Genomic DNA, 13,279 nt, shown 5'->3' with positions numbered 1-13,279 from the left:
CCAAAAAAAAAAAAAAAAAAAGAATAAATAAATTTTTAAAATATATATTAAAAAAAATCTTAAAAAAAAAAAGAGCTATGTGGTGAAGAAATATCAGTTACTCCTCCCCCTCCACCCCCATACACCATAACCAAGTTTGTCAAGAAATTAGTCTGGGGCTTCCCTGCTGGCGCAGTGGTTAAGAATCTGCCTGCCAATGCAAGGCACACGGGTTCAATCCCTGGCCTGGGAAGATCCCACATTCTGCAGAGCAACTAAGCCCGTGCGCCACAACTACTGAGCCTGTGCTCTAGAGCCCGCAAGCCACAACTACTGAGCCCACGTGCCACAACTACTGAAGCCTGCACACCTAGAGCCCATGCTCCGCAACAAGAGAAGACACCGCAATGAGGAGCCTGCGCACCACAACGAAGAGTAAGCCCCCGCTCACCTCAACTAGAGAAAGCCTGCGCACAGCACCAAAGACCCAACACAGCCAAAAATAAATAAATAAATAAATTTATAAAAACAAACAAACAAACCAAAAAAAAACATACTAAAAAAAAAAAGAAAGAAATTATTCTGGCAATCATCTACCTGGGGGGTTATACTCATTAAAAGTAATATCAATGCATAAAATGACCCCTAGTGAATCTAATCTAGTCGCCCAATCCCTGAATAGGTCATCTCTAGATCTTCCTCCAAGAGGCAGCAAATTATAGTACAATACAATGATATCAAACACGAAGATCTGTTAAAATGCAGATTCTCAGACAAATCCAGGGATGAGATCCAAGACTGCTCCCTGGGTGATTCTGAGTCAATGGGCTGAGGGCCTATTTGGAGAATCACTAGGTATGTTCTGGAGTCAGACAGATCCAGATCCCAGCTAAACTGTTCAACAGCTGTATGGCACTGAATGAAAAACTTCATTTTATTCAGCATTAATTTCTCACCTGTAAAATGGGGATAACATTACTCAACTTGCAGTGTTGTTTTAAAACTAACCCAAGCAAAGTACTTAGCACAGCGCCTGGCACATAGCGTTTGCTCAGTAAATGACAGCTACTAGTCTCCGTCCCTTGAGATTACTGAAGAAAAAAAAGGGGGGCTTATTTCTTGCCAACAGCTTTGGCCCGCCATTTCTTCCTCTTTTTTTTTTTTTTTTTTTTTTTTTTTGCGGTACGCGGGCCTCTCACTGTTGTGGCCTCTCCCGTTGCGGAGCACAGGCTCCGGACGCGCGGCTCACTGAACATGGTTCACGCGGCCCAGCCGCTCCGTTCCGTGGCTTGTGGGATCATCCCGGACCGGGGCACGAACCCGCGTCCCCTGCATCGGCAGGCGGACTCTCAACCACTGCACCACCAGGGAAGTCCCCTCCATTTCTTCTTGACTCAACTTTCAAAGACAAAGAACTTCTGCTTAACCCAATACTGGATATCACAATTAGTTCCAGATTTCACATAAAAAGCCTTAGGGACAAGGAGGAAAAAGGTACTAGAATGAGTGCCAGAAAGGAGTTTAAGTCCTGAATGCGTCTAACTCACCGTGGTCCCCAATCTGTGCAAGGAAGGGCCCAGCCTAATAGTCTATGAGTTTGGTAAAGTTGGGTACAAGTCCTAGTTCTGCAAATGACTTGCTGTGTAATTTTCGGCAACGCTCTGTCCCTCTGTGTCCTTTCAGTGTCTCCATCTATCCAGTGAAAGAATTTCAACTTAAGTCTATGAGTCTTGAAAAACTAAAGGTCCTGAGTTGTACTTAACCAGGTGTGTGGTTTTAAAAACCAAGATAATCAAGTCTTCTCTCCTGCCCAAGCCTCAGTTCCCCCATCAGTCTAAGGTGGTGGTGGCGGCTCTTATCTCCTTGGTCCTGCTCCCAGATATCTGGGTTCGAGAAGGCGCTAAGAGGACTCTGGCGGAAGAGCCGCACCGTTACCAGCGGGGTGCGGGGCACCCGGCGCGAAGTGTGGGGTGGAGGGTGGGCAGCCCTCTGCCGTCGGAGCTGGGTCGGGATCACCCGGGTTGGGGGAGTGGGGCTTTGACGCTGGCCCTGCCTCCTCCCCTGCAGACAGAGGAAATAATTCCTACGCACACCCACCTCGCACGGCCCAACTACTACCGCCCGCGGCTACCGTTGGTGCGCGCTTCCTCCCACCACACCCAGGTCAGAGGCGAGGACGACCCCAAGAGGGGCCCGCTGACCACGGGAAGACCGGCACCGCTGTCTCCCCCGCGTCTCGAGTCCCTCCCCTCTCCTCACCTCTGGAGTCTGGGCCGCCCCGAGCGACCTGGATCCAAGGCGCGTCCTCTGCCGCGGCGGGACTGAGGGGATAGGGTGGCGCGGCAGAGGCAGCCCACTCCCGGGCCGGCCTCCCTTTAACCCGCCAGCCCCCTTGCCCGCCCATGGCCCGGCCCCTGGAGGAGGCGGGGCCCAGGGGAGCTGCGAGAAGGAACCAGCGGGGAGGTGCAGAAGGCGACTCTAACCGCGAAAGTTCAGCATGCACAGTCACGTGGCACCGCGGAAGAACGACGCGGCTGTCAGCCAATGATGCGGCCAGGACAGGCAAGGGTGCTGCCCCCTGGCCGCTTTCCTCCTTACGATTGGCTGCCCTGTACAGAAGGAGCCACGCGTCCCTTACGGAGATTCCTCCTGACCTTTGCACGGCGATGAATCATATTCGAAGTGGGCAGATTGCTGGTTCTCTGCCTTAACCCCGAGGGTATTGCGAGGAATCAGTATCAAGGGAAACGCGGAGATGATCTAACATCTAACGAGAGCTGTAAACTGCGAGGGGTATCATCTTCATCTTCGATTCCTTAGGACCCGCGTTCCCACCCACCCTCCTTTATTGATAGAGAAATGGAGGCCCTGAATGGGAAAAGGTCTGCTAGAAAGTTAGAGGGGCTCTTGCCCCAGTGTAACTTACTTTCCACCAGAGTTCCCAATAGCCAGAGGCTCTTTTTAAGATGTAAAAGAAAATATAAAAATAAATATGAAATGTAATTCCAATCCTCGTTTAAAATCCTCAGTGGCTTTCCTTGACATTTACAGATAATATCAAATTTCTCCCTATGCCCCCGAAGCCCTGAGTGCTCTGGGCCCCGGCCCATTACGCCTCACGCTCCTCACGTGGCATCTCTCCCTCCCTCAGCCCTCTCCCACCCATCCTGGCCTCCTTTGCTTGCCAAGCTTGTTCTCTTTCCGGACCTGAACACTTGTTCCAGTACCTGGTTTCTACTTGTCTCTCGGGTCTCAGGCTAAACCCCCAACCGCCCTTTCCTCAGCGACTTCCTGCTAGTCACTTCCTAGCAGGTAGTCTTGACTTAATTATCTGCCACGAACTGGGCACTATCCGATATACAGTATATGTTAATTTGTTCACTTTTCCTCTTGTACTGCCTGCGGAGGCCCACAGATGACGAGAGGATAGGTGGGAGTGGAAGAGAACCGATGAAGGAAGCAACATGGTTAACTTCCTTTTCTTCCCTTTCCCAGGAACTTCTTGACAGTCGTTTAAGGAACTCCCTTTCTTAACCTGAGATGAGCCTCAGATTCTGTCACTCACCAGATTCAAAACTTCCAAAGTCACAAGCCATATCAGAATCAGAACACCTGGGTTCTAATCCTGGTGCTGTCCCTTACCAATGGGGACAAATCACTTAATTGATGTTCTCACCTTTCCAAGGGTAATTAATGGCCCCACACTCAGAGTCCTGGAGGGGATCAAGTAAAACAATGGGTGTTAAAGTGCTTTGTCAACTCCCTATAAGCTGCAAAACAAGCAGAATGACAACAGCTGACAGTTTCTGGATATTTATTTCTGGATGCACAAAACTTCACATTTATTATATTAAGCCTCACAGAAGCTTTTGAGGAGGTGCTATATTGTGAATCTCCCTTTATAGGCGAGGAAATGAGACTCAGAGATGTTAGGTGACTTGTCCAAGTTAATAAATGACAGTAGCATGATTTTAACCCAGGTACATCTGCCTGCAAAGCCCACTGTTAACCTCTACACTCCCTGTGTTAGTCAAATGTAAGAATCTATCCCCATCCTTGCATGTAACAGACACCACTAAAGACTGGCTTAATTTAATAATGGCTATCATTTTCTCTCTCTTATTCCATACATTCTAACCTACTTTACAGATGAGGAAACTGCATCTTGGAATATTGTTACTTAACAAGGCCACTCAGCTGACAAGTAGTGGATTTTGAGGTGGGACAGAGACGGGTTTTCTTACTCGTAGGTGTCAGTCATTGGTGCCTCTCTCCCTCCCAATTCAGCATCTCAGGCTGCTCTTTAATGTTGTGGTCCCCCCACCTTCCCACATACATATCCCCAGGGACCTCATAGAGCTAGATTTTGGTCTGCCACTCCTACCTTACCTTCATCATGCTCCAGTTCTCTCCAGCAGGAACCTAAGGTGTGAAACAGATAGCCAAATCCCTGCTAATGGAGAGCTGGCTAAATAATAATCTGCTTTTCCTCAATAACAGTACGTCAGCAGCCAGCCAGCCAGAACCCAGATCTCTTCACCCCTCCCAACTAAGCCTGGGCATTTTTCCTCCTGTTGGTCTCAGGGTTCACAGAGGTGCCTGGCAGCTGGAGGGTTACATATTGTAGCCATTACTCTGTCCCAAACTGCTTTCCAAAGACTAACTAATGACGTGTTAACTAGGGATGTTATGGGCCAGCAAAGAAGTCATCTCAGCTTAGAGACCACTTCAGGATTCACTTCCTCAGCCCTTCCTGACTATCCACTCTTCCTAGGAAGGACAGGTCACCTCCTCTGAGACCCCATTATTGAGTGGACTGTTCCGATTTGCTATTTGGGATTCATTTCCGCTGCTATAGCTATTTTTTAATTTAGCTTGATTTTTGGGACTTCCCTGGCGGTCCAGTGGTTAAGACTCCATGCTACCAAAGAAGTGGGCGTGGGTTCGATCCCTGGTCAGGGAACTAAGATCCCATACCCACATGCCATGTAGTGTGGCCGAAAAAAAAAAAAAACTTGATTTTTCTTAGAAGTAGGTAACATGTGCAAGTAAACAAATTCAAAATATCAAAGAGTTTACAATTAAAAGTAAATCTCTCTCCCATACTATCCATTCTTACCCGAACATCCCTTTCTGGAGGCAAACACAGCACCAGTTTCCTGTGTTGCCTTCCGGGTTAGTCTGTACGAGCAGTTCTCAACTCTGGCTGCACAACAGAATCTCTTGGGGAAGTTTTAAAAGATAAATATATTTTGGTCTCATCCCCAGATATTATGACTGAATTGGTATAGAGTGGGCTCAGGCATTGATGTTTTTTAAAAGCCCTCCAGAAGATTCTAATGTAACCTAGGGCTGACAATCCAGTGATCTATGCATGTACAAGACTCCCCCCAATCAATCAATCTTTCTCTCTCTCTCTCTCATATATATGCTTTTTTAAAAAAATAAAATGGGCATTCAATATATCCTATTCTATACTCTTAAAAATTAATAATATTAAACCTTAAAAATTGTTCCATCTGAGTGCATAAAGAGCTTCTTTATGGCTATCTACTGCTAAGTAACAAATCACTCCAAAACTTAGTGGCTTAAAACAACAATAATCATTTTGTTATTTCTCATGTTAAAATAATCATTTTGTTATTAGAAATTTGGTAAGAGCTTTAATGGGTGGTTCTGGCTTGGGTCTCTCATAGAGCTATAGTCAGATAGTGGCTAGAGTGGGGACAGGGGATGGGGCTGAAGCAGTTGAAGGCCGTCTGGACATCTCTCTTCATGTAGTCTCAGGGCCTCTCCCTTTGTCTCTCTCTGTGGGCTAGTTTGGCCTTCCTCACCCATGGCAGTTTCAGGGCAGTCTGTACTTAAAAGACCTCCTAAGGTTTCAAGAGTTCCAGCAAGCTATAGCCTTTTAGGATCTAGCCTCAAAAGTCACATACTTTCAAGTCTCAATGGGAGACGTGTCAAAGTCACATTGTAAGAAGGACTCGTGGGGTGGGATATATCGCTGTGGCTATCTTTGGCCATAGCAGCTGCATGGTATCCCACTCTTTGGGGGAACCATCATTTATTTAAGCATTGACGGACATTTATGTTGTTTCCATTCTTTTTAATATTACAAATAGTGCTTTGGGACTTCCCTGGTGGCACAGTGGTTAAGAATCCACCTGCCAATGCAGGGGACACCAGTTCGAGCCCCGGTCCAGGAAGATCCCACATGCCACGGAGCAACTAAGCCCGTGCACCACAACTACTGAGCCTGCGCTCTAGAGCCCACGAGCCACAACTACTGAGCTCATGTGCCACAGCTACTGAAGCCCACATGCCTAGAGCCCGTGCTCCACAAGAGAAGCCACCGCAATAAGAAGCCCGTGCACCGCAACAGAGTAGCCCCCGCTCACCGCAACTATAGAAAGCCCGTGCGCAGCAACAAAGACCCAACACAGCCAAAACTAAAAATTAATTAATTAATTTAAAAAAAAAACAAATAGTGCTTTGAACAATTGTAGGTATTTTTTCTCTGCCCCCTCTCCCCCAATTCCTAAAGGGGGCTTGGCCTTTCATTTTTATTTATTTTTTTAAATCTATTTATTTATTTATTTTTGGCTGCGTTGGGTCTTCGTTGCTGCTCAAGGGCTTTCTCTAGTTGCGGCGAGTGGGGTCTACTCTTTGTTGCGGTGCACAGGCTTCTCATTGCGGTGGCTTCTCTTGCTGTGGAGCACGGGCTCTAGGGGCGCAGGCTTCAGTAGTTGTGGCTTGTGGGCTCTAGAGCGCAGGCTCAGTAGTTGTGGCAAATGGGCTTAGTTGCTCCGCAGCATGTGGGATCTTCCCAGACCAGGGCTCAAACCCGTGTCCCCTGCATTGGCAGATGGATTCTTAACCACTGCACCACCAGGGAAGTCCTTGGCTTGGCCCTTCTTGATCACTTGCCTCTCAGGGCTGCTCTGTAGCAGGGCGGGAAGTAACTATTCTCAGACTCAAGAAGAGATCCCCTCTTCCTTTTGGCCTTTGAGGGAAATTAGACTGAATTGTCCCAGAGAGGGAAAGAATGGAGGGCCAGGAGTCAGGAGGAAAGGAGATTTTTGAATGCTTCCCCCATGAGGGCTAGGCTTTGCAAAATCTTTGAGTGGCAAGGACCTGGGCCTCTTCCTGACCTGGAGGTGTGGGAGGGTTTGCCACATGGGTGACTATTGGTGGCTCTGGGAGCCTGGAGCCACAGCAAGAACCTTGGAGCCCTGGCAATGAGCAGGACTGTTTCAGGGGCCTCACCAGCTTGGGCGAGGGGCACATTTGTGGTAGTAGGATGGATCAAATAAAGGTTACAGGGCTTTTCTCCAGCTGGACTGAGTTAGACCAACAGGTCTTCACGTGACCCTGGGGCAGGGCAGTGGTCACAGTAATTATTGAGATCGGATATCCTGCCAGCACTGTGGGATGGGGGCTTGGAACATATAAAATTTAATTTGGAGAAAGAAAAGAAATGTGACTCTTACACCTGGGGTGAAGCAATACAAGTCACCCTTGCTATAACATTTAGGTACAGAAAGCGATCTGTTAGTTGACGTTTCATGGCGATCACAAGCCCTGGCATCCCAGATTTGTTCTTTCAGGATTATGAGCTAGGTGCTGTGGGAAAATGGAGCATGACCTTTGTACTAAAATATTGACTTCTCAATATTTCTTTACTTAAACTCTTATACCTTTTGGATGTGGCTAGGACATCATCTTAAAAGATTAGTAGTTGACGTTGTTCTTTCTGGCCATGTTTTTTGTTAGGAGGATAAGAAAATAAGCAACTGTACAAAGATTTAACAAATGTTAAACAAATGTTCATTAAGAATACCAAAAAAAAAAAAAAAAATAGAAGCAGCCTAAATAACCGACAGTTAGAAATATATTAAATAAATTATGGTTGGGCTTCCCTGGTGGCGCAGTGGTTGAGAGTCCGCCTGCCGATGCAGGGGACGCGGGTTCGTGCCCCGGTCCGGGAAGATCCCACATGCCGCGGAGCAGCTGGGCCCGTGAGCCATGGCCGCTGAGCCTGCACGTCTGGAGCCTGTGCTCCGCAACGGGAGGAGCCACAACAGTGAGAGGCCTGCGTACCGCAAATAAATAAATAAATAAATAAATTATGGTTACAGCCACCCAATGGAAGTCTATGAGGCCATTAAAAATCATGTGGTAATGGAATATTTAATAGCACAGAAAGATATTTACATATATTGTTAAACAAACAAAATATATATTGCGCAACCACAGTTTTGCTTTAAAAATTATATTTATATGATTGGGAAAGAAGGATATATATCAAAATGTTCCTCTGGATGGTAACTGTTACGTGCTTTTTATTTACCTGTATTTTCTCAATTTTCTACAACACAATGATATATTACTTCATAAAAAGAAAAATAATAAAAATAGGAAAATAATTATATTTGCATTACTTCTGCTTTCTACCGAATATCACTGCTTCGTACTAAGCGTACATTATCATTATTAATGACTACATTTATTGAGAACTGGCCACGAACCAAGTTCTGTACATATACTGCCTCTAAGCCTCACAACAGTTCTATAAAATAAGTGTCATTATTACCCACAATTTGAGACCAGAGATTAAGAAATTAGCCCAATGTAAAAGTTTGAATTACAGGAAGAGGATTCAAACTCAGTTCACTCTGGTGCTAAAGCCCAAGGATACCCTCCTGCCTGTTGCCTTTCTCCTTACTACTGTGGTTACAAAGTATGTATTTAGGACTTAACTTTACCTGACTTTTCAGGATTCCCCAAGCTCCTAACTGTTTTTGAATCACAGATTGCTTTCAGAATCCAGACTTTAGAAAAAGGACGTAAAGTTTAAAATGCACCTAAGGAGAAACTTTTACATGGCTCATCCATCACCCAGGTGAGATCGTCAAAGTAAAACAAAGAGAACTTCACAGACTAGCCATGCTCCAGAGACAGACTCAACAGGAAACCCAAGTAGCTGAATAAAATCACAAAGTCAACAGGTGGCCGGACACTTAGGAACTGACATCAACTCTAGGTCAGGGTAAGAACAAATGAAATACAGGAGAGAGCCAAGGTTAAGTATAAAATGAGGGTGGAGCCCAACAAAATGAGGGTGGAGGCTGTCCCACCAGTTCTAAGGGCTAGCTGGTGGGGCGAGAGAAACCCTTCCCTTCTGTGGCTTCACAAGAGGACGTGGGGTTTGGCAAGCCAGAGGTGAAAGTCCTGAGATCAGGAAATGGAGGCTAAATCAACATATAATGCCAGTGAAATGTACTGAAGGGGGACACTCAATGCCCAGTGACATGCAAATTACCCAGGCTTGCAGCACTGTTTCTCAGGCCTCCTCTCCCAGTCAGTCAATGTGTCTTCCACACCTTCTTTTTTTTTATTCTTTAACATCTTTATTGGAGTATAATTGCTTTACAATGTTGTGTTAGTTTCTGCTTTATAACTAAGTGAATCAGCTACACATATGCATACATCCCCACATCTCCTCCCTCTTGCATCTCCCTCCCACCCGCCCTCCCTATCCCACCCCTCTAGGTGGTCACAAAGCGCGGAGCTGATCTCCCTGTGCTATGCGGCTGCTTCCCACTAGCTATCTATTTTGCATTTGGTAGTGTATATATGTCCATGCCACTCTCTCACTTTGTCCCAGCTTACCCTTCCCTCTCCCCATGTCCTCAAGTCCATTCTCTAAATCTGCCTCTTTATTCCTGTCCTGCCCCTTGGTTCTTCAGAACCCTTTTTTTTTTTTACATTCCATATATATATGTTAGCATATGGTATTTGTTTTTCTCTTTCTGACTTACTTCACTCTGTATGACAGACTCTAGGTCCATCCAGCTCACTACAAATAACTCAATTTTGTTTCTTTTTATGGCTGAGTAATATTCCATTGTGTGTATGTGCCACATCTTCTTTATCCATTCATCTGTCGATGGACACTTAGGTTGCTTCCATGTCCTGGCTACTGTAAATAGGGCTGCAATGAACATTGTGGTACATGTCTCTTTTTGAATTATGGTTTTCTCAGGGTATATGCCCAGTAGTGGGATTGCTGGGTCATACAGTAGTTCTATTTTTAGTTTTTTAAGGAACCTCCATACTGTTTTCCATAGTGGCTGTATCAATTTACATTCCCACCAACAGTGCAAGAGGGTTCCCTTTTCTCCACACCCTCTCCAGCATTTATTATTTGTAGATTTTTTGTTGACGGCCATTCTGACCAGTGTGAGGTGATACCTCGTTGTGGTTTTGATTGGCATTTCTCTAATGATTAGTATATAATGGAGAAAAGACAGCCTCTTCAATAATCGGTGCTGGGAAAACTGGACAGCTACATGTAAAAGAATGAAATTAGAACACTTCTTAACACCATACACAAAAATAAACTCAAAATGTATTAAAGACCTAAATGTAAGGCCAGACACTATCAAACTCTTAGAGGAAAACATAGGCAGAACACTCTGTGACATAAATCACAGCAAGATCCTTTTTGACCCACCTCCTAGAGAAATGGAAATAAAAACAAAAATAAACAAATGGGACCTAATGAAACTTCAAAGCTTTTGCACAGCAAAGGAAACCGTAAACAAGACGAAAAGACAACCCCAGAATGGGAGAAAATATTTGCAAACGAAGGAGATGACAAAGGATTAATCTCCAAAATATACAAGCAGCTCATGCAGCTCAATATCAAAAAAAGAAACAACCCAGTCCCAAAATGGGCAGAAGACCTAAACAGACATTTCTCCAAAGAAAACATACAAATTGCCAACAAACACATGAAAGGATGCTCAACATCACACCTTCTTCTTGCTTCTATGCCCACACCCTTCCCTCCAGTCTCTCAGTCCCCATCCTAGGTCAGTTCCTCATTCCTCTGGGAAAATTGCAAATCAACTATACGCCAGTAAAGATTATTTAAAAAAAAATTGTAACAGCTTCCTTACTGATTGACTAGATTCATCTTCCTGTTTAAATGCTGATGTTTGAATCCTCTTTGCCTTGTCCTGGGCTTACCTACCTTCTATGACAGGGATTTTGCTATCTTTAAGGTAATCCAGTTAATCTTAGATAGTTATGATAACTGATGATGATTGAATGACTACTATTAAATTGAACAGTATGAAACTGCTGTCCCTGTAGGAGGAAAATAGTCAAAGAGGGGCAATTTCATATGGTTCAACTTAACATGCACTGGGGTGCATAGCTGTTCACTGTACAATATATTATCTCATTTAATCTCCACAACTGCCATGTAAAAGAATTCTAATTTTACAGCTAAGTAAAGTGAGGTCCAGGGAAACTGAATAATTTACACACCACCTCTTAAGCACTATGGGTATTGCCTTTTTTTTTTTTCTTTTGGCCTCGCTCTGAGGCGATCTTAGTTCCCCAACTAGGGATCAAACGCAGGGCCCTGGCAGTGATAGCGCCAAGTCCTAACCACTGGACCACCAGTGAATTCCCGGGTGTTGCATTCTTATAATAACTTCTGTCTCAACCTGCTGGCTTGTCTGGCTCTCTGGATCCTCCCTGAACAAGCTGGCACACTCCACCCATGACAGCCTTTCAAAGCTTCCTCCTAACTGAACATACTCAGTTCTCTCACCATTGATATTAACAGGAGTGATGAACAGCTGGGGGCCTGTGGAGACCTCTTCACCCAACACTGGGATTTGTGGTGGCCACTGATACACTAACCAGCCCATTCCCATTCAAGCAGGTCCTGAATTTCCAAAAAGGTGCCTTACAAAACACCTTTCCACAAATACCTCTCCTTCACCCAGCTGATTCCTTGCTGTGTCCTATTTCTTTCCTTTATTCCCCCTCTTTACCTCCAAACTCAGTCTTAAAATCACCTGTGGATTTAGCAGTTCCACTCGTGGGTATATACTCAAAAGAATTGAAAACACATGTCCACACAAAGACTTGTACACAAATGCTCATAACAGCCCCAAAGCGAAAACAACCTAAAATGCCCATCAACTAATAAATGGGTAAACAAAATATGGTATAATCTATAAAATGGAATATTATTCAGCCATAAAAAAGAATGAAGTTCTGATACATGCTGCAATATGGACGAACCTTGAAAACATTATGCTAAGTGAACGTAGTCAGACACAAAAGGTCACATATTGTATAATTCTATTCATATGAAATGTCCAGAATAGGCAAATCCATAGAGAGAGAAAGTAGAGTAGTGGCCACCAGGGGATGAGAAAACAGATTAGTGGTGGCACAACATAACGAATACACCAAAACCCACTGAACTGTACACTTTAAAAAGATGAATTTCCCAGGCGGCCCACTGGTTAGGACTCCATGCTCCCACTGCAGAGGGTATGGGTTCGTTCTCTGGTTGGGGAACTAAGAGCCCACATGCGGTGTGGCGCAGCCAAAACAAAAAAAAAAGATGAATTTTTATGTAATGTGAATTATAGCTCAATTAAAAAAAAATTTAAATCACCTATAATTTGAGTCACCTAACTTTTCAAAGCTTTCCAGTTTTCTTATTTGTGAAACGTAGATCTTAGAGTAGAGATTATGCTAAATAAATAGTTCCAGCTATTCTTCCAGGAGGATCTTTTGGCAAGGCTTGTGGTCAGGAACAGAGAAGTCAGCCATTCCCGGTCAGCCCTGCCTCACTCTCAGCCCATCTGGAGTCATGCAACCAGGAGTGTTAGAGATATGTTATTCAACCCTCCTGTTTTGTTCTTAGGAAAATCAACAAGGCCTTGAGAGAGGACAGGACTTTTTTCAAGGTCACAGAATGAGTCAGTGGCATTGTTGGGTCTACAATCCTGTTTTCTTTTTTCTAGTAGAACACATTCTGTAGGTCTGGACTACAGAAAGCACTCTCTCCTACCCATACCGGTAGCCCCTGCTTCCAATGAAAGAAGCTTCAAATTTCTTCCACTGACATCTGAAATCAGGCCCATTGAACAGGCATGTTAGGAGGTGACCTGCTACAAATACCAGCTTATCTGTACCTACCCAATAATTAGGACTGAAGTTTTTTAGCAGGTTTGACTGTCTCATTCTGGCATATTGAAACATGAGGTAAAAGTAGATTTCCTGCAAAACAGTTGCTTATATTCCCAGCCAGAACTAAGCCTGGTGGGCATATTATGGGAAAGGACCTGGGCTGGGCTCTTTTGGAGTTTTTTTAAAAGGGGTAAAGCTTTACTCCTATCCTCAAAGAGGTTGAGTTTGGTGAGAGTACAAATATGTAGAAATAACACAGCCTAGAATGTAGAAACTCCCATTGAAATGGAAGCAA

At 44.7% G+C, this 13,279-nt stretch overlaps 1 protein-coding gene across 1 annotated transcript in view; it reads right to left on the bottom strand.

The window, feature by feature from the left end:
• HMGXB3 (HMG-box containing 3) overlaps positions 1-2,383 on the bottom strand; it is a 95,671-nt gene extending 93,288 nt beyond the window's left edge. Inside the window, exon 1 of the mRNA XM_007447503.1 lies at positions 2,239-2,383. Within this exon, the coding sequence (XP_007447565.1) occupies positions 2,239-2,383 (145 nt within the window). The remainder of the gene's footprint in view (positions 1-2,238) is intronic.
• Positions 2,384-13,279: the final 10,896 nt, after the last annotated feature.

Source organism: Lipotes vexillifer, unplaced genomic scaffold (genome assembly GCF_000442215.2).
Source record: "Lipotes vexillifer unplaced genomic scaffold, Lipotes_vexillifer_v1.1 scaffold1009, whole genome shotgun sequence".
NCBI classification, from domain to species: Eukaryota; Metazoa; Chordata; class Mammalia; order Artiodactyla; family Lipotidae; genus Lipotes; species Lipotes vexillifer.
The sequence above is the reverse complement of the archived record's forward strand: the minus strand, read 5'-3'. Positions and strand labels throughout refer to the sequence as shown.